Genomic DNA, 21,317 nt, shown 5'->3' with positions numbered 1-21,317 from the left:
AGGGCTTTCAAGGAAAACTTCAAGTTTAAAATCTCTCATAATCATTACAATGATGTAAAAATGAGATGTTACAATGCAATGAACCCAAAGAAAAATGAGTGACTGTAACTGTGGCTGATTTCAGCATCACTCAAAAGTTATCCTCAGTCTCACTATTAACATAGGCTGATTGTTAGGATACACACAAACTAGTCACCAATGATCACAAGATTGCTATGCAGTAACCATTCACAGTTATAGGGTGCTGTTCCCAGTTAAAATATTAACCTGAGTTTGTCTTTGAAAATGACTAAAATCTAGTTTTAACCTCCAGCGAGTGCTCTTTTCAGTAGGTTCCTCCCCATTAAGATTCTTTCATAAGGGACTATTATTTTCAAAGAAAACGTGCATTGAGGAGAAAGCGCCACGAGCTACACAATCTTAAGTGCGCTGTCCCTTTCCAACATAGTCACAGCAAAATCTGAAATGATTTATCTTACTCAACTTTTACTCTGAGCTATTCAATGCCATAAAATCAAGGTGTGGACAAATTATAAAGGAATATATACGATTCACTGAATTTCCAGCTTCTTAGAGGTCAGTGCTTGGATCAGGTACAAAACTCTCTCTCAGATTTAACTCCACATTGAAATGTCTGGGTAGCAAATACAAGAAACTTCCACAACCTTTTCCTCCTCAAATTTCAGGTAGGGCAGTAACAGTAGAGTCATATTGCCTCAACTTTGTTATTGCAACAGTGCTGAGGCTGTAAATAGCCTTTCCAAGAACACGGAGAGCATTCAGACGTTAGTTGTAATAACCTCAAGATGTATTACACCAGGAAGGGGTAAACATTCTTCTGCATTGGGGTTATGCAGGAATTTCCCCAAAACAGAGGAAAATGAATGAAAAAAAATAAAAAATTATCCCATCAAGATCACTGACATGCTGCTGGGGGATGAGGACAGCTGTGCAAACTGCATTGTGAACGGGACTTACATTTGTCAGCACAGACGTATAAAAATGTCTCCTGGTTCTCACTGTAGCACTGGCAGCTTGGCTAAATATTAATGCTGTCCCTGAAGTGTTGCCACTGATTTTGTGGCCCTTTATGTGTATTACACACATGAGATGCTGGCCACATTTAAGACGGATGCTTTCTGAAGTTGCATTACAACTCCAAAGGAAGAGAAAAGGGCAGATCAGAGACTGCATCAATGCTCATATGGCTCCCTAGGAATTACAGCTGGGAGAGCAGGAGGAAACTGTAGGATGCATAATTCCTAAAGATAGAGCTAAGCTTTCAAGATGTATAGCATGTATATAGATCTATATACATAGATGCATAGTGCCTTATACTGGGTTGTAGTGCAATACTTTCCAGCTATACTGCAGGTATTTTAAGCTACGAGAGAACTTTTATTGTACAGTAAAACAGGTCTCCTAAAACCTGTTCAAAAAATTAGGGTGCCTTTTCCTATCTTTATAGGCAAAATACAAGAGTCACAACTGTTTAAAGGTCTTCATTGAAGGAGCTATGTACCGCTCTTTGCACTGCCTTAACTCATATGCATCACACTTTGTACCTGGTAGTCATGCTATACCTATCAAAATATATTTCAAACTATACAAGGTTAGAATATCACTGGGTTTTGCCCTGGCTTGCATAGCTGTAATCTGTGGTACCTCAGTGAAATAGGTTCATAAAGCTTCTGATATGTGATTTCACACCAAACGTTTTGAGCAGATGCACAAATACACCTTGGAATGACTGCATGAATAATGCAGTCATTACAACAGCACACATGGCCATATTCTGGTGTTTTTTTTTTTTTTCTAACCTGCTTAGTTAGCATTGCATTTCTTTTCCTCTAGAGAACCTTCAAGTCTGCAGCTACTATTGTAGCTATCCCTCACATTTCCTTTCTCTCTGTGAACTGTTATTTCTTATCTGATGTTAAATAGCTTTCACAGGGCTTCTAAAATTACTGTATAGCAGTAGTATTTCTTCTATCTATATTACCTACATGATGCTTCATGAAAAAGCAGTCCCTTGGCAGGACAAACTAGCTAGTGTTCACACTGCATTATGGAGGAGGCAGCAGCTGCTATATTTAGGGTACTGAATATCTTCTTCCATTATAAACCTATTTATTTTACAGATCTCAAAACTTGCTGGTACAGTTATGGCTTTTCTGATTGATGAAAATCCTATTTAACTTTAATTGACCACCCAATATTTACAAAAGTTGTCATTTTCCCTTAGTTATCTATTTGCCTTAGTAAAATAAAAATCGTATACAAATATCACCCAAAGGAGCTGGGGCCTCACTGACGCGGCATCACCGGCTCGCTGTGCCGGGGATTCAAGAGGAGCCATCGCAGGGAAGGGTGGCACCCTGCATAGCCTCCGCAATGCCTGTGGCGATGGGGACCCTCCCAACAACCCTGGGGGGTGCGCAACCTGGCTGCATCCATCGGTAGGAGCAGGAGTGTGCGCTCTGGGTTTGGGAGCTCAAGTTTTGCTGACCACACGTGGCTAAAAATCACGTAAGACAGAATACTCTCATCTTTTTTCTTTGGAATAAAAAGAACACTAGAATTTTATAAATGAAAATGCTACAAGAAGATAAAATCAAGCATTTAAGATGTTGTCCCTGCAACCTCGATTAAATTTTGCTTTGGCAAGTACATTATAGTTTCCCAGACAAGAGCTTCCTATTTTTCCATAACATTTTTTCATTTTCTGAGCAAGACATGAACAATTAAAACTTCACAATAACACAGAGATGGCACTTCTCCCCCCCCCAGCAGGCATTGGCATTTAACACAATTTCAGTATGCAATATTTTATGCTGCAGCTCAGAGCTTTCTCCAAAATGATTACTGCATCCAAATAGCATGCTGGATTTTACTAACTGAAAATGCAACTATCTCCCATGAACTGCCAAGACAAACCATCAATCCTGTATCTATACCTTCTGTGAATAATTCCAGAGTCCAATAGTTTTCCTGCACTTCCCCGTTCTTCTCTCCAGGGCAATGGATAACATAACAAGCTCTGATCATACTGAGGCCATCTTGGATGAGCCAAGGCTTTAATATAGTTTTTAAGAGACATCTAAAATACATTATAAATGTATCACTGATCCAGTTTTTGTTTTCGGTAAAGTACTTTCTCCAATAACTTACCTATGCTTTTTGTAATGGTAGGAAATGTAACAGATCTTTTCAAAGACTCATTTCCATGTTTAGACAAACGATTCTTTGCACGTACACACACAGAGAGTTCGTGTTTGCTAGATATTTATGAAAATATTCAGATAGCTGCTGAAAACTGCACAGAATAGTGTTGATACCAAATTTAAAACAAAAGGAAGCCATGGACCTCATCAACTGGATTTTACTGGCTTTAGGAAAGAGGAATAGAGAAATAACACACTCCTGAGACACAAAGCAGTATAACCACTAAGTAAAAGATGTCTTTTTTCCCATTAATAAATAAAGACTGCTTAGATTTGCACATGTACCACTCCTGCTTAAAGTTAGAACAAGGCATTTATGAATCTGAATACAAAATTTGACCCAACTCCCACATAATTTATTAAGGAATCTTATTTTTAATTACCAGGCATTATAAATTATTTGACTGCATAAATTAAAGCGACAAACACAGTCAAAAGAGAAAATGAATGCATCAGAAACTCTACTTTATTAACGTACTTTAGTACCTGTGCTTTAAGTTCAATTGGATTTTTCATGCTGTTTAACAAATACCACATAGTTTGCAGCACACAAGTACTCTCCACAGTAACACTGGATCTCATTTGAGATTCAACAGCAGAGAATTTAAGAGGAAGGGAAACACTTCCATTTTGATTTGAGTTGTAAGCACCATCTTGTGAAACTACAAAGCCTGCAGATTTAAAAAAAAATATGGGTTCACAAGCTCCTCTCATAAACTGACTGGGAATGCCACCTGGACATAAAACAAAGAACAAACAAGAATAAAACCATTTCTCTCTCGCCCTCCAGATCCACCATAAAAACGAAAAGAAGCTTTTCTCCTACCCAAAGCATTAAGGCAATCTTGTCCCTACCGACCTGCATGCAAAGCCCTGTTGGCAGCAGAGCTGATATATTCATTGGCAAGGAATCGTAGATCAGGATTCCTGGGGCTGTAATGAGAAACTATAGTCCCTCCATAATGTAGAGTTCAGCTCCATTTCCCCCTCTTCTCTTCCCTGTCTCATGGTACTATGATAAACTGTCATTTCTGATTTACAGAGCAAATGTCTTTCTCCCTAGAAGAGCGTACTTATCACAAAAGCTCAGCTAAAGCACTTGGTAAAATATTAGTCCGGTAAAATGAACCTGCATTGTGGATGTATAATGCTAACCTTCACCAGGAGATATGTGGTGTTTGGGTTATGAAAGGTGCCATTCAACAGACTGGATGGGAAGGCATTCTCCTTTCAGATTAAAATAGCAATATACATATTGTAAATGAAAGAAAAATACACAGCTACAGGATTTTATAGAACAAGGCACATGGAAACTTCTGTGATCTATTTATTTCCTTAGATGCTGCTAATGATATTGTTATTAATATTATTGCATCCACCAGCATTCAGCATACAATTCTCTTGCTCCCACACAATTCCATGGAATTATTTGAAATGTAAATAGAAAAAGCAGAAAAGCTCTTCTACAAGGGCTAGTTCAGCTATGAATATTAAACTAAAATGAACTCTCCTGGGAGCTCTGACAGACTGCTCTGGGATGGAAAACCATGTCATTACTGACATGAATCATATTTCCTAAAATTAGTGGCAAGAGAGTGCTCTTTTAAATAAGCACCATCCACACGTTTAATATCAAATCAGTACATATGACCCAAATGAAAATTCATTATTCTTGTCCTTATTATTAGGATTTTTAGTAGAGATACAAGTGGAATGTAAATAACTAGAATTCTATATTTTTGTTATCAACTACTTTAGCACTTTGATCTAATCTTACAGAATGCATTAAGGCTGAAAAATCATTTCTTAAAAGCTACAAAAGAAGCAAAAGAGGTGGGTAGCAGCTTTGCCGCTTGTGACAATAGCGCTGGTGGATGTGCTGCTCCTGGTGGTGTCCTTCTGCTTAATTTAGCCCATCATGTAAATGCATACTGTATGAGAGTATTAACTGTGATATCAGGAAAATCACTAGACTATAAAAGAATGATTAAAACACAAAAAGGGTGGGAATACTAGGATGATACATACAGCCTTCAAATATCAGAAAGATTTGGGAGTTAAGTTGGTATTTAATTGCAAAAAGATTGTGCAAGCGCAATTACCACTGAAAAACTCACTCGCCATTAACACAGTCCATACCTCTCCCTCTATCATAGAACCATTTAGGCTGGAAAGGACCTTTAAGATCATCGAGTCCAATCATTAACTTAGCACTGCCAAATCCACGACCAAACCATGTCCCTAAGCACTGCATCTACACATCTTTTAAACACCTCCAGGGATGGTGTCTCCACCACTTCCCCTGGGAAGCCTGTGCCAATGCTAACACATCTGAACAACTGTGTAAATTAACATCAAAAAGCTCCCCCATGTTTTTACGCTGCTGTATTTCACTTATTTATTACCAGTAAGAGCTTGGATGAAGCACAATATAGCTTAGCACCTTGAAGTCTTCAAAGATCCCAGCTTGCCTTTTGCAAACTTAGAGGTAAACGGATGCCATGACCAAATTCCAGCTCAAGGAATTAAGTTCTCCCTAACGTGGTTCCTGAAGCAGTGGCAATTACCTATAGCAGTAGTCTTCGTCTGCTGACCTCAGCTATTAGCTACATTTGCTGCTAAATACTTGGCATTTTCAGTGCCAACATCAGAGGTTTCTTACAATATTTTTTTCCTTTTACTTTTCATGCACAGAAAAATACTGGATATACATAACATACTATGAATTATTTAGTTAGCAAAGTCCTTCAGGATTCTTTGAATGAAAATTAACACTTTCTTCATTAAAAAATACAGTAAAATAATGGATAATGATAAAAATCACAAAGGAGAGGTGGAAATAATGGCAACAGGTCAATGCCACTGTACATTCATCATCTCGGGTCTGCCTGCAAAATTAATGCAAATAGACTCACAAGTTTGACGCACATTTTCCATTGTTTTTCAACTTTCAGGGCATTCAGCCTACCTTGAATACATCCAGTATGATCAGAAATTATGGCTGTGTAATTTCAGTTATAACAATTAGCCAATAAACTAGATACTAATCCTAAATGCCTTGCCTTAGATTTCTAGCAATAGGGATGGATGTACTTTATATTTTTTGAAAGATACCTTTAAAGCTATGTAATATATAGAACCCAAGGGAGAATACGGAAAACCTGTCAGGATTAAATGCAAAAATAGCATTCCTTCTAGTTTTAGTACAGTTTTATTAACGAGGTCTCAAGAACTGCAGAATGAAATACAACTTAGTAAGAGAGATTCAGTTTCCTCACATATACTCTGCAGAAAGTGCAAAATGGAATTTCCAGCTTTTTTTTTTTTTTAATACAGTCAGCTGACAGTGGTTTAAATAGCATCCTTGCCAACCAGAACTTAGAGCCCTCCTGCACAGGTGTTTACTTCCGAACAACAAACTCATGGACATAAATTACAATACTGTGATAAGCTCCCTCTCAGGCCAGCACAGCCATAAGATACCCGCTGGGAGGAAAGGATTTGACCGCATGGGAATGAGCTGTCACAGCTCGGACACAGGGAAGCCAAATACCAATGCACACAAAAGAGCAAGGTCTGGCACAGGCAGACAGACCCAAGTTTATGCCAGGTGACTTCGGGCACTCAGTTCAGGTCCCTCAGGAAGGTCAGTAACAGCCCATGGGCAGGCAGAGAGGTTGGCTGAACTGCTCTAAGAAGCTTGTGGAGGTGTCACTCTCCACGGATTACTGAGGGACATGGGGGTCTTAATTTAGGTGCCATGAATCTGATCCTAGTGAAAGTTGAAAGCTAGATTAACCTCCTCACTTTCAACATCTAAGATGTTCAAAACAGTCCCTTTCCTCATTTGTTGTGTGAGATGGACTTCTGACCTGAGAAAGTACCCAGCTTTCTCTCCATATATGTTTTACTGGCTTCATAAGAGCAGCAAATAACGAGTGCTGAACTGAAATATCTCATAGGGATTTACAAATTTCACTTAACGTCACTTTTAACTGTTAAATGACTAATGGGTTAATCCCCTCTTTGGCACAAAGCCTCTAGTCAGATAGTATGTGAGACTTCGCAAGCTGTTTTCAACAAAAACATATGGGAAATAGTAAACTTGTCCAGGTTATGTTTAAAATAGGATATTCTTTTGGAGTAATATTTAGATAGTCCTCCTAGAAAACAAAAATCAATGATGATGGGTTTTAATGTTCCGGTTTGGACAGCAGCTGAATAAATATAATAATGATTCTCTTTCCTTCCCACTTAATCCTGCTGCCTTCCCAACCACTGAATCATTGCTCTCCTTCATTACTAAAATGCAGAGCTGAGATGCTGATTAGTGTCCCAGATGCTTGATAACAGGTACAGTAATCAATACCTGTTTTCAATCTGTCTGTGGGAGACATTTCATCCCTTTGCTTTTGGATAAAGGTTCTGCTACTGTGATCCATGGCTTTAATATCACCTCTAGATTGGATTAGTGCAGAGCACTCTTCTTTAGTTATTCCTTATCTTCTCCTAATACATGGCATCACTGTGCCACAGCTGTTGCCCATTTGCTGTGTTTGAAAGCACTGGTTTAAAAAAACTAAAGCTCTAAGTAGTTTTGGATCATGCTGCCCAAGAGAGGCATCTGCATCCATCCCACAGCGCCGCAGGGAGCCACCAGAGCTGCAGCCCTCGTCTGTGGAGCTCGTGTACGTGAACTGCTGCCGCTTGGCTTGCCCAACTGTTCTGGGGTTTTGGAGGGGTTTTATTTTATTTATTTGTTTAAGAGCCACAGTGGGAAAATACTTTCTTTCAGCAAGTTAAGAGCTGCTAGTGGACTTTCCTTTGGGCAACTGCAATACAGAAGATTTAGATTTTGGCCTGAGTTTTGCAAATAACGCCATGCACATGCCTGGCTTTAAAGACAGGAGTCATCTCCCTGAAGCTTAACAACAGACAGGTGCAGACACACTTCAGCCAAGAACTACTATTTAGTTCCTTGATGTTTGATTTATAAACATATTCTTCTGTATTTGTGCTCTGTAAAACAAAACAAGGCTCTAAAAATGTGGTTTGTGTATCTTTTTAAAAAAATACTGCACAGTAATATCATGACATGACTACAGTTAAATGTATCTTCTACATTGCAGTTTTTACTGCATTATAAGGCAGCCAATTTTAAGACAACATCAATAATTTAGAAACTCAGCTATGTGCAACAGTTTAATTGGATTATCTTTACTTGGCAATTTTTTCAGTAAGATATTAGCTTCTTTACTTCTATAGGAATGCATCGATGGAGATCTTTCAGTAAATCCACCTAACACACAATCAATAGATATAAAACCATGTGCAATTAAAACACATTTTTTCAGTAAGTACTTTTCTTCTTCTCATGGCTTTGGTAAAAGGAGTGCGCTGTCCAAAATTAAGCTGACATAGTAAATCAGGTCTTGACACAAAATATCTCTGGAGACAGAGATTTAGAGAGCCTTCTCCAGAGAACAGCACAGCAGCTGCCAGAACCACCACCTACAGACGCCAGAGAGCTGCTGGGACGCAGCTCCCTGTTTCTGAGATGGAACTTCCCCACGATGCTTATCTCCAGGAAAGGGCACTTCTAGCTCCAACTGGTTGAAGAGGTCCCTTTTCAGCGATGAGCAACTGGGCAAGAGCAGAGGAAAATACTCTTTTTTCCTATGCTCCATTTTGTATGGTGTAAGTAATAAAAGTAACCTGATTTTAGTCTGTGGAGATCACCTCTTGGTGACTACAGAAAAGGCAGAAGAGGCAGTAAGTCCTAGGCCTCATGTGTCAACCTGGAGCCAGCCATAGCAAAGGCAGCCAGCCAGGAGCAAACCCTAGGATCAGAGATTTAGGTGGGTTACAGCCTGCCCAAATCTAGCACAAAGCAGCCAAGAGGATCTTTTGCCCAGAGAAGAGTGAGAGGCGCTTCATTTCCTTTGGTTTTTGGTGATTTACAGCTGTGACCATGACTCAAGTGCCTCTGAAAAAAATCAGTTCAACCAGTCAGAGCATTTTAAAGGCCAGGTTGTCTATACTGGAGTCTAAAGCAAAAACAAACCAAATAAAGAAACCCAAACAAAAAAACCACAAAACACAGATTAAAAATCCTAACTTAAAACCAAGCCCAGACGGTACAAAGAAGCTTCCCTTTTTCTTAGTCCCCAGAAATGAACGGATATGTGGCTGAGAGAGTTACTTGTGTGCATGAGCACTACTGCACAGTTCTCTCATTCCTCCTGACATTTTCATCCAATGCAAACAGGAATCATGTGGAAACCACCACCACCACCATCATCACTGGGTGAGTACTCAGCGTCTACCTGGTTCATTTCTTCTTCAGAGGGAAGGTGACCTACTGGAAAGCCCCTGTATGTTCCTCGATTCAAAACGAAAACTGTCGGGTCCAAGGATTATCCCACCGGGGCCTGACAGGCCTTTAAATCTAAACCGATTCTCTCCAGACTCAAGGCGATACTCCCTGTTCATGTGGGCTGCAAGCCAAAATCATTTGCCAAATCAGGGGGATGAAGCTGTGTCTTTCTGGGGGCTGACATTCTCTTCAGCACAGACAGGGGAAACGTGGAAAGTCCCTTCGCTGTCTGAATCCGGAAGGGATTATTTGGGCCAAAGAATTTAATTACAACTGACAGTGCAGGCGTCCTGCTGATGGCAGCCATTTTACCGATGTGATGGCGTTATCCCTAGTGACACTAGCAGTAAGGAATAGCTGCCAAATGACCCACATTTGTAGGGAGGACCTACTGACCTGAGGGAGACTGCTCAAGCCCAGCATCAACTGAGTCAAGTGACTTCAAAAGAGCCATTATGGAGCAAGAGATTGGAGTAAATGTGCTGACTGATGTGTGCTCCTGTAGGTCCTGCTCTCCCTCACACAGGTGCAAAAGATCAATACCGCCTGCTGCACTAAGCACACACAGTAGGCTGGACCTGGCTTCCCCAGGCTCTGCAAGGGAACCACTCATGCTGCCAGGTCTGCGTTTCCGAAGCCCAGGCGTTTCAGTAGGATCCTGACCATGGAGGCACCTGGGGCTGATGACAGTTTTCATTGAAGTCTGTCTTCTCACACAGGGGACAATGCATGTACAGGGTTTGCACAGTGGGTGAAGACAGATGGCACAATCTGTCCCTTTCAAGCTCACAAGTCATATGATGGCAATCTCTCATTTGAAATAATCTTGTTGATGACTCTTCTTTTTATTGCACAGATACTCCTTAGCTCTCTATGGGTGACCCAGCATGCTCTATAGCAAATACAGAAATCAGGTATTTTCCACTTATTTTCATTTAAAGCAGCAACGAGCAGGAAAGATCATCTCAGCAGCAAATACTCTATGGACTTCTAATGGTTCACAGATGAGTGAGAGCCATTAATCTACAGATTCAGTACGAATCCTGGGTAATAGCAGGAAGACATCGGCAGAAGTTTCCACTACAGAATATTTGCAGACCTGGACTTGAGAATTCAACTTCTGAGACTCTGATGAAATGAAAGGGTAGAGTTCATAAGACAAGAAGAAAGCCTGGTTTTGACAGACGCACAGCCAGGACGCAAGGATATGTCTTAACAGCAAACTGCTACCTTACAAAATGCCCTAAGGTGCACACAGTATATACAGTATGATATTTAAAATGTCTAGCAATGTATTCTGCAGCATCCTCTCTGATTTCCTTCCTCAAGCTTAAGGGCTCGTGTGGAAGCCAATACATAAGCAGTGTTACCAGAAAGGCATAAAGACCCACCGGCAGAGAGAGTGGGTCTTTTTTCTTACCCCACTTCCACCCTTTTTTTGGAAAAACAATTAACCTATTTTTAGGAACATGGTTCACTTTGAAAGGTTGCATCTCAACACTGGTTTCTTGCACAAAAGATAACAGAGAACCATGTACCCAAGAGCTATGTGTTACTGCTATGTCTGCTATCTTACATCAAACCCTAATGGCACTTTAGAAATTTTAAGATACTTCTTGGAAAGATACAACAGCAGAAAATTACCAAAAATGACAGTCAAATCCACACTGTAGATTAATATGCCCCAAGACATTTTTGAAGACTGGAAATGAATTCATATTCAAAATGACAAACTCTATTATGACTAGTAGAATAAATATTTGTAACTAAGCTGTTTACAGGGTAATTACAGAAATTTTTAAAAATAGTATTGTTTTAGAAACAAAATGAAGCCGAAAGTGTCTTCAAAAATATTGAAGTAGTGGTGACACTAAAGCTCCCAACCATCATTAAGATAAGAAGCAATCAGCACACAAGTGGAATAATTTTATCAAATTGTGCTTCTAAGTTCTCAGTCCCTTGCTACACTGTTTCTTTTGGTCTCACCTCAATATGGAAAACACCAATGACATATCAAGCGTGAAAGCCTACCATTCAAATAGGTATGTTCTCATAAGCCTATTAGAAGTGTTTTTGTATAAGCATTTGACTTGGTATATCTTTCACTATATGTCTTTAAGTGTTTTACTTTATACATAAAATACAACATACAGCTAGTGTGTAGAGGGAATAGGATCATGTACAGCTGAAGAAATTATCCTCCATTTTTGCTTTTCCATTAAAGAAGAATATACTCCATGAAGAGAAGGGGATATCGCAAACCCTGTCACTGACATTGTCTCCTGGGGAAGTCAGAGGGATTCAATCTCAATGCCACAAAGATTCACACTTGAAGTTCTCACACACACTGAACAAAATGCTTTGTATCATAAAGAACATGCTCTTCCCTAGACTAAGTCCATATTAAAATTGAATCTCTAAATTTCAGCAAGAGGAAATATTAAGTCCAAAGATAGACATGCTTTGTTGCATGTTTAATGGCCTGAAATCATCCCTCCTCTCTCAAGCATGGAGGGAAAAAAAAATCCAAATCCAAATGCCATGCATTTGGCCTATCCTTATTACAACTGGAACTCCCTTTCTCAAAAGAAAGGCATTAAAGAAAGAAAAATGGAAGAATGGAAGACAGGAGGAATGAGAATGGGAAGGATGGAAAAGAATATCAAATGCTCCCCAGAGCACTGAGACAAGTTTTGGACAAAAACAAAACAAAGAAAACTAGACAAATTGTGTAACATAAACCCTATCTTGTCATTGAGATAATGGATACGAAATCCTCAAGATTAGCATAAAACAGGTGTTTCTCCCCATTGCATTACTACTTAGTTTTGAAAGCAGGAATACTTGCACACTTGCATTTGCAAAATATCAAAAAGCAGCAAGGGTTCCGTTATATCCTAGATAATTTTTTTTTCCTCCCCAAAATTTCACCTGCAGCTGTAATTTGTTGGTGCCTATAAAAAATGAGCTGGAGCCCCTGCACCAGCCCGAGAGAGAGCAGATGTACTAACGGCACATAGGAAAGCATCGCGCTCGGCACTGCTACGGTCAGCCGTGATCGAGGCAGCCAAGGCGCAAACAGCAGAGAGACCTGACACCGGTTTGCTGCTTTGCTCCTCTCAGTGGCCTTTGCACACAGGGAACAAGACACCCCTCATTGTCCTGGGTCTATACATTTATGTAGATCACAAAAAAATCTTTCGGCATCCAAGATATCCAATTTCACTTTTGAACTACTCCAAAAATTCATTCTAACGTTTGGTCACACATGGCACAGTAAGAAAATCCTATTAAGAACCTTTTGCAAGGCTTTACCGGTTTTCTTTAAAGAAATTAAAAGGGTGCTGTCCTAAATGGCTTTGGATACAAATCTCCAAGAAGCAAGGCCTGCAACATATCATAGAAGACTATTATTTTGGAAGACAACTACATATTTGAGAGATGTCAAATGTTGTTTCTAATGTGACAAATCTCAGTGAAGGAATGCTGTGGAGCACCTCAGAAATTAGGTGAAAATTAGAAAGATGGCATCATCTTTTCTTTTTGCCTTCCAATCCAATATTTCCAATAACTAGTAAATAAGTCCCCAGATGCACTAATGGCTGCCATCCAGGAAACGCATCTGCTGTGTTTATGAGATCTGCAGTTCATAAATAATTGCCAAATATAGAATTATTCACTTCAGTGATATCAGAGGCTGTTTTATAAGAAAAGAGAATATACCAGAATTACACTTATGAGGTAGATCAATCAGTTTGATTTAGAATTCACATGCACGTGTGCCAAAGGTTAGCTTTTGTGGAAAAGGAATGTTTCCAATTTTTGCATTAACTGTCTGACTGGCAATTGAAGCTTTCTGAGCCAAAGACACTGCCACTGGCCCTCTTGCCATCAGCACCCCCATGTAGGTGTACCTGTGTGGGTATACTTCAGTCCTTCAGCTTACGAAAACCCTAATTCCATTTTGTGAATGACTTTTCACTTCCTTGTGCTATATAACAAAGGAGTGGTTTCCGGCTTGTACATGCCAAATACCACATGCTGCCTTCTGTGGCTCCAGACAGAAGGCTAAGTCTCTGGTAGCCTGCAACGACCTGACATTGAGAACCATCCACTGAGGTTAGTGAAAAAAACCCCACTGATTTCCACAGGGACTGGATCATACCTGAACTGATCCAGGAACAGACAGGTACAGTAAAGATACAGCTGCTTGCATGCGGCTCACACATTTAAATAGGAAAGAAATTTTCCCAGTTATGATCGCCTTCTGTAAGTATTGAAAAGATAATACTGAACAAAAAATTCAGGTCAAAGGCAGGAAAAAAGTATACTGAAGGTACATATGAAAAAGAATGACAACTAAGAGAAAAAGATCTAAATGCTTCATAATTGAGCACACCATCCCTGATTTCTACTTTCAAACTGAGTTCATATCAACACTTGCAGTAAGTTGGCCATTTGCAGGGTGCCTAGTCTTCTGCAAATAAACCTGTGCTATCTTCACCTTTGATTCCAACTGGTTGGACCTGAATAAACTCTGCTGTGAAGGCCATCTGATCTCTTTAGATGCTGCTGTGTTCCTAGCTCAGCTCTCCACATTAACTCCATCAGTGGTCTTAGGAACACAAGAGTCTGCCAAGATAAAAAGCCATGCAGATGTACTCATAGTCTACCATGCAGCCAGAAAGCTTGAGTAAAGGTTTTAAGTGGATACATCCAAGTTCTGGGCATACAGGCAATCCTAGGATAGCAGCACAAACACAGTGCAAATGCAGTTCCCATACATTTTTTTACTAAATGGATGGCTAGGAAAGGAGCTGCAACAAATTCCCACACACGTGTGAGGAGCTGACTCTTTGCAGGGGGCTGAGTATTTCCAAATGTTCTTTGGCAGCCCAGACACCCACAACAAGACATACATAAGAGCTTCCAACTGTATCTGGCCTGTGAGCCATGAGTTTCCGGACCCTTGTTAGGTAATAGGAAAAAGTAAAGTTCTTAAGCTTCCAGGCACTAAGATACAGAAAAGCATTTAAACTGAGAGGCCAACAGGGGTCAGTCCTGCCTCAGCACAGAGGCAAAGACCAAGGCAGTAACACACCACTTCCATCTCCACGGCTTGTGGCGCAACACAGTCAAAAGCCACATATGGAAAACACAAAAGGCTTGAATCATTAGTGTTATAAAGCAACTCCAGCCATGAAAAAGCAATGAAACATGTGGCAGCAGAGGCCTTCCAAAGGAAGCTTCTTGGCGCTCTGACCTTTGTCCGAATTCATCTCAGTTCCACAATTTTGCACCTGAGAGAAGCACAGAGGAGATCCCGTGGGCTCAGTTCCCTTCTCACATGCCCACATGCATTCAGAAATAGAACCAAGTTCCTTGTTTGCATATTGCATCTAGTGGCTTCAGCACCGCCTGGACGTGGCAACTGTAGTACTTGTTGTACCCCCAGGGATGGCCCTTTCCAAGACAGCCTTGGTGTGAAACATCAAAGTTGCACCTTCAACAGTTGCGAGCCTTACTTGTCAGGTGTTTGTCTACAAGACAGAAGTTTTTACTAAAAGGGTCATATCATGAAAAAAGGAAAATCAGAAAATCCTTCTTTGAGGAAGACTTTGCATAGTTAATGGATATGTCTAATACCATCTTCAGTCATTTTCTACCATGAGAAGCACGAATACTGCACCCCATGCCAAGGACTATAAGCGGGCCACAAAAGCATAAAGGGAAGCTCAGCCACTAAACCTAACACTGCAACCAGCTGAATATACAAATAGTCAAGAAGCGGCTGTGCTTGGCTTGGATGTCTCTATTGCTGTGCTAGTTTCAATGATGAAATAGAGCAAGTGCTTCAGATACAGCAACGTAGGCACGCACAGCTCCCACTGATTGCAGTAGGAGCTACATGGGCATGCAGGAGAGGAGAAAGGAGCCCTTTGTGTTATATCAAACATTGGAGCATCCACCAGATGATCTACTTTTTAGTCACACTTTATCTCATGATCAGCTGTACTGGAATACTGAAGACATTGTCAATTGTTTAATGATGGAAAAATAAAGCTGCAGGCTGCAGTTGATGTTTACTAAGGTGTTGATGAGCTATTCATTTTATCAGGGCAGAAAGCACTGCAGAAGAAATGCTGGAAAATGTAATCAAATGTTGAAAAATATTTAATACTGTTTCTATGTCATTGCGGCTGTGTTTCTTCATTGGTACTTTGTGATAAATATACAGCATACACAGTAACTTAAAAGTGCGTGTACACATATGTACATGTAAACTCCTAAGAATTGTAATTTATATTTGGGCAGAAAGAACATTTACTGTTTTACAAAACTGGCTAATGCTAACCCTCAAAAGTAGTGTAAATGTTATGGTTTGCGTCAGATTCCCTGTGCTTACTAAAACATTGAGAACTGAATATGCAGGTATATTCCATACACTACAATAACATTAAAGAGAAAGGTGAAACTCAACCCTGTAAAAAAAGTTCTACTAATTCAGTTTTAAGAACCCCAAACAAAACAACAAACAGCCACTGTACTGGTGATGTGCTGAATTCCACAAAAGTTCAGCACCCAAAACAGTCTTCCAAGATCTGCTACTTATTCCTACCTTCTGCTCAGTCTCCTGAGAAACCACAGGCAACAAATAACACATTATCCACACAAGGACTTCAGTACAAAGTAACAATTTCAAACCTTCCACTTTCATTCTAAAATTAATAAATTAAACAAACCCAACCCAGAAATCATTCTCTTATATAATTACTGAGAAGACCCTGGGCCAGATCAGGAGCAGGGCAGAAAGGCTTCCAGATTAATTTCTGTCACTTTCAGTTTCTGTAGTCTTCAGGAGTTTATATTTGCTCACCCACAAAAATGTGTCTGATTTTACTGCTTCACTATATATACACTCAAAACTTTCCATTTGAAGGTTGCTTCCTTATGATACTGTAAGAAAACCTAGCCTACACAATTTTCTTCTTTGAGGAACCCAGGAATCACTGGTTCCTTTGGAAAAATGTTAATGTTCAGTATGAAAAGAAGATGCAACCGGAATGAAATGTATTGATTCTTTTCATACAGAGAGCAGTCTCTGCAAGCAACTAATATACTCTTTATATAAGGAAAATAAAGTTATATGGTTACAAAGAAATCACACATTCCAATTGGTTTTAAATAATGACAAGAAATCTCTGTCTTTGGCTATTTTGATTCTTCCTTGTCACGCATATGCTTGCTGGTAGGCTTAAACGGAAAACCTGCTTGCTAGGGTCTCTTTCTTTGAGGTTTTAAACATAGTGGAACCATCTACATCTGAATCAAAAGAGGTGAGAGACTGACCATTAAAAGAGCTGAATCTTCTAACACTCCTTTCAAACAAACAGGTAAATAACCACATAAAGCATGACGTAAAAAGAAATTAAATCTAAGCTCTCCTCTCCTGTAATAAAAACAACCAGAGGTAGAGTGGGATTTTTAAACCACTGCTCATGGTTGTTTCTTTTCTTCTATCACAGTTAAGAAACCTCTGTCCCTCCTTCTGAATATATATTCAGACACATTCAAATCTCTGCTTAAGCTAAAACATCATTAAAAGAGAACAGCATTAGTCTACCTATCAATTTGCCACAGCAGAGCATTTTCTGGCATTTGGCAAGTCATTCCTAGAGGACTTGTTCAACATATGGCCAAATGTTACATAGAAAGTAAACCAACATATGTTCAGCGTGATGGACAAAAAGAGGAGGGAAGCAGAAAGTATTGGTAAAAGTCAGTCTCTGGTAGTATTTGCTTCATTTTCCACAAAGGATTACGTCTAAAGATTCTCTGTCTTTGTCTTCAGCCCTATTGCATTTGTCTGTAATGCTAGGAGAACAGTTACATCTGCAGAGTCTGTAGCTTTCTCTTGAGCTTAAATCTCCTGATTAGTAAGCATTCACCGTAGAGTCAGTCAACAAGCATATCACACCTGCCTTTGCTTCCTCCCCAGCACATCGTTTGTACCTTAGCAAACACTTTCATGTTACTGATGCTGTGACTCACGCTTCATATGTAGCAAAAGCATATCATTGTGAAAGCTTTATTAACCAGCTTTTTTCAGTTTCTTCTCAAGAGAAAATTAAAATATTTTAATGGTAAAGCTCAGAGATTTAACAGCAACATATCTTTTAGGGTCAGATTTTCAAAACTTACACTGTTTTGCTTTTTCACAGTCACTTCTGGGACCAAAATGGCAATCAAGTTTGTGGAAACAGAGATAACCGGGCTTTAAAGTTCTGACACCTCCATAAGCCACCACAGCAGAGAAACAAGAGAACAGCAGTGAATCCTAAAGCTAAAAGCAAATCACTGCCAAACCAGAAAGGTCTGGGAATTGAGCTCAGCAATGTTTTCCTTCTGTTTCCTTATAACTGCAGGAAAAGATAAGCCAGGTGACAGGTTGGGGACAAAAGGAGCTTTTGCAGTTGGATGTCTCCTACCTGCCCAGGTAGCAATTTGAGTTTCTGATGGCAATGGGGAGAAAGTAGAGCCTGATTTGAGCCTATGGAGCTTTCACTCATGCTCCTAATCAAACTGAAGCCACATTGATTACTCACATACACAGTTACAATAAGAGAAAAGGATGGTTCTTTCTTCCAGGATTCTATCTGTTACCATCAGTAAAACAACTGAGTGCATGCCAGGCACCATTTTTTAATTGTCAAATATTGTCCTGTTAGTGGGTGAGGTCATTGAGAAACTGGAGATGCTGGAGAGATGACAACTTAGTAACAAAACCCCACAACACCCGTAGGCTAAACAAAGACGCTGAGAATGTGTTTTGAAAACGTAATCTTTTTTCCTTACACTTTCACAACTGGAACTACAAGGGGCTACAGCACAATCTGTGATCCAGCTAAGTATTAGAGGCTAGATGATAGTTGTGCTTCTATTCAACTGAAAGAGTCAAGCCATTAAAATCCTGAGGGTGCATTTTAATCTTAAGGTACAGCTGCAAGTCAAAAAAAAAGGGTATATGCACTCTTCTCTGCCTCTCCCACGCACCTCCGATTCCCACCAGGCAAGCACTGCTGCTCCCCCAAACCACTGGTGTCCCTTCAAAGGTGAGCTGAACATTTGCAATACTAACATGCAAATGCTGGGGGTGGTGACATGGAGGAAGAAGAGAAGTTAAGCCCTGAAGCTTTCAGTGACAAGTGGCTCAATAAGCCTAAACAGACTGTAGCCCAAGAAACACCAGGCCACGCTCCAAGATCACACTGAGACTACAACTAGATCTCTGACTTCTTTTCATCCATCTTAATGCCCTGCTGCTTCTCCAGGGTCATCAACATGTTGTAGCTCACAGTATGGTTACAGATACTCTCTGAAAGCCAGAAGAGAGGTGAGCTGCTTTGTTGTAAATGGATATATATTCTCATTTTTTAGCACTCAGTATTCAGTTCCTCAGTAATCAATGCTACCAGTTATCAAGCAACTGCATTACTAGCTGAGGAACTAATGTTGCAGGTTTCCTTTGGCTCTATTGATCAACGCTTTTTGGTTTGATCTTCAGACATCCACTCTCTATCTGGAAAGGCGTCTTGCAAAAAGCGAAACACATCAAGCCACAATCTTTATGAATTTTCTCCTGGAAAAGAATATTACATGCCCTCTGCAAGCATTTTACTTCAACTACTGACTATGCTGTTTACCCCTTAGAATTAAAAATTTGCATCTGAAGGAAGATACTCCTTCAGCTCATTCAGGAGATTTAGTTCAGTTGTAAAACCCTGCATGTTACTTTCACTGGTGGAAGTCAAAGAGCACACTCCTGACCTCATGCAAAACTGGATCAAGGATAGTCACACCAGCTTTGACCAGTCTAGCGTGTCTATGGCGAACAATGAAGAACCCTGAAGAGAGAGTTGTTTGCATCATAGAAGCAGAATATGTGTCCTAATTACAGCAGTAAAGGGCTATAGGAATGCTGCTATAGCTAACTTCTAAGGAGCAGTGTAAAACCAGATAAAACCATATTTTTTCTGGAGCTGCCTCATGACGAGCCAGCAGAAGGGTCTCTGCCTAGTGATTGATATGTAAAAAGCATCTCTAAAGGAGAAAGAATCTTCCTCTATAAAGGTTTCCATTTTAATCCCATTGAAACAGCAACTCCCAATTCCCTGCAGAGTTGTACCCTAGCTTTTGCTTACACAGACTCCAGCCACCAACAAGACAAGCCTTCCATTCTTGAACATGAAACTTTCAAACCTTACTGCTTTCAAACTCCCCGATACTGTGAGACAGAAGAAAGAAAACCCCACTCTCTCTCATGCCGAAGGTAACAAATCCTTTCCAATAGCAAGTTGTCACATCTATAACCACTGTCAGAAACTGCAGCTCTGCTCAAGGCAGCGTGGCCAACATAGCCAAGTGGCTCTAAAATTAAACAGGTGGAAGGGGACATTCCAGACCCAGGGAGCTGCTCTCCTCCTCGGGGCTCAGTCTGTGGAAAGCTGAAGGCACAAAGAAGGACAAAGCTTGCTACCTACTGTACATATACTCTTGCACTCCCCTGCACCTTCACCCAAAACCTGTTACATTTTCTCCCACCTACTTGAACATCACTAGCTCTCTGCAGCTGGAGCGTCATGACCTGCAGCTGGAGCATCGTGATCTGCAGCCAGGCTTCTGCAGGCTTCTGAGGTCTTCCCTTCATGACGTCCAGCCGGTGATGTCACAGTGCTCTGTGACCTTCAAACAGGAACACGGTCTCCCAGGGTGCTTTGGTCCGTTTACACTCATTGTTAGTCTTTGGTCAAAGCCACTGCATCTACAGTCCTATAACTGCTGAATGCCTATACAAAGCACAGATAGATTTCACACACTCCACGTTTACCTTGCAAAGAGGAGGGAGGCCAAAGCCTTCAGTACCTAATAATTTAAAAAACACTTTCAGATTCTAGATAAAAATGCTTTTAGCTAAAAGCATAGTTTCATAATTTGTATCTCAGGCTATCAGTATTAGGGCACAGATAATGGGATAAATCATGGTTTAAAATGGAACATACCAAGAGCTAAAGACACTTGATAATTGAACACGTCCTACCAGAAACTCTGTGGATTTTTCTGCCTAAGTCTTACTTCTTTCCAGTTGTACCTGGGCACTACTCAAAGCAGTTAGTAATGCAAGATAAAAATGCATGAGAATCAGATAATGATCCTAGAAACAAAATTATTATACCAATGTTTATTGTCATGATCATGAATAACCTTGGATTTTGGAGGACTTTGCTAAAAACCCTCCAAACCAATTATTTATTGTTTATCAGTTAGGGTGCATAGTCCCTACCAGCATAGAATGCTCCTGGCAGAGAACACTTGATAAACATGCTAGCAATATTAAAAGTACCATTTGAACATATCTTTGTGTAATTCAAACAAATAATTTCTCCACTTACAGTGTCGTATCTGATTGAGTTGTTCCTACTTCAGGAACAATTTTTTCTCATTTCAAAACAAATTATTGAGACATAATGGTCTCTGACTAAAGAGCTGTTCTGTAAGTTACTGCTTAAGCATCTCTCAAGTATACATATTTTGAGAAGCACAAATACATACACAGAGCACACGTGGAAAACTCCACCTCTCCTTATGTAATGGAAATTTTGCATGCTTTCTTTCTGCAAATGAAATTTCCTAGTTTCAAATTGCCCTTGAGGGTATCA

The 21,317-nt window shown here is 40.1% G+C and overlaps 1 protein-coding gene across 1 annotated transcript in view; it reads right to left on the bottom strand.

Moving 5' to 3' along the window:
* LOC104162642 (ankyrin-3-like) overlaps nt 1–20,308 on the bottom strand; it is a gene marked incomplete at its 3' end in the record, with an annotated part of 52,989 nt that extends 32,681 nt beyond the window's left edge. Inside the window, exon 1 of the mRNA XM_009701420.1 lies at nt 20,207–20,308. Coding sequence (XP_009699722.1) covers nt 20,207–20,308 — 102 coding nt within the window. The remainder of the gene's footprint in view (nt 1–20,206) is intronic.
* Between the last annotated feature and the right edge of the window lie 1,009 nt (nt 20,309–21,317).

This window comes from Cariama cristata, unplaced genomic scaffold (genome assembly GCF_000690535.1).
Source record: "Cariama cristata isolate BGI_N322 unplaced genomic scaffold, ASM69053v1 scaffold36285, whole genome shotgun sequence".
Classification (NCBI taxonomy): domain Eukaryota; kingdom Metazoa; phylum Chordata; class Aves; order Cariamiformes; family Cariamidae; genus Cariama; species Cariama cristata.
Note: the sequence above shows the minus strand (reverse complement) of the source record. Positions and strands in the feature narration are given on the sequence as shown.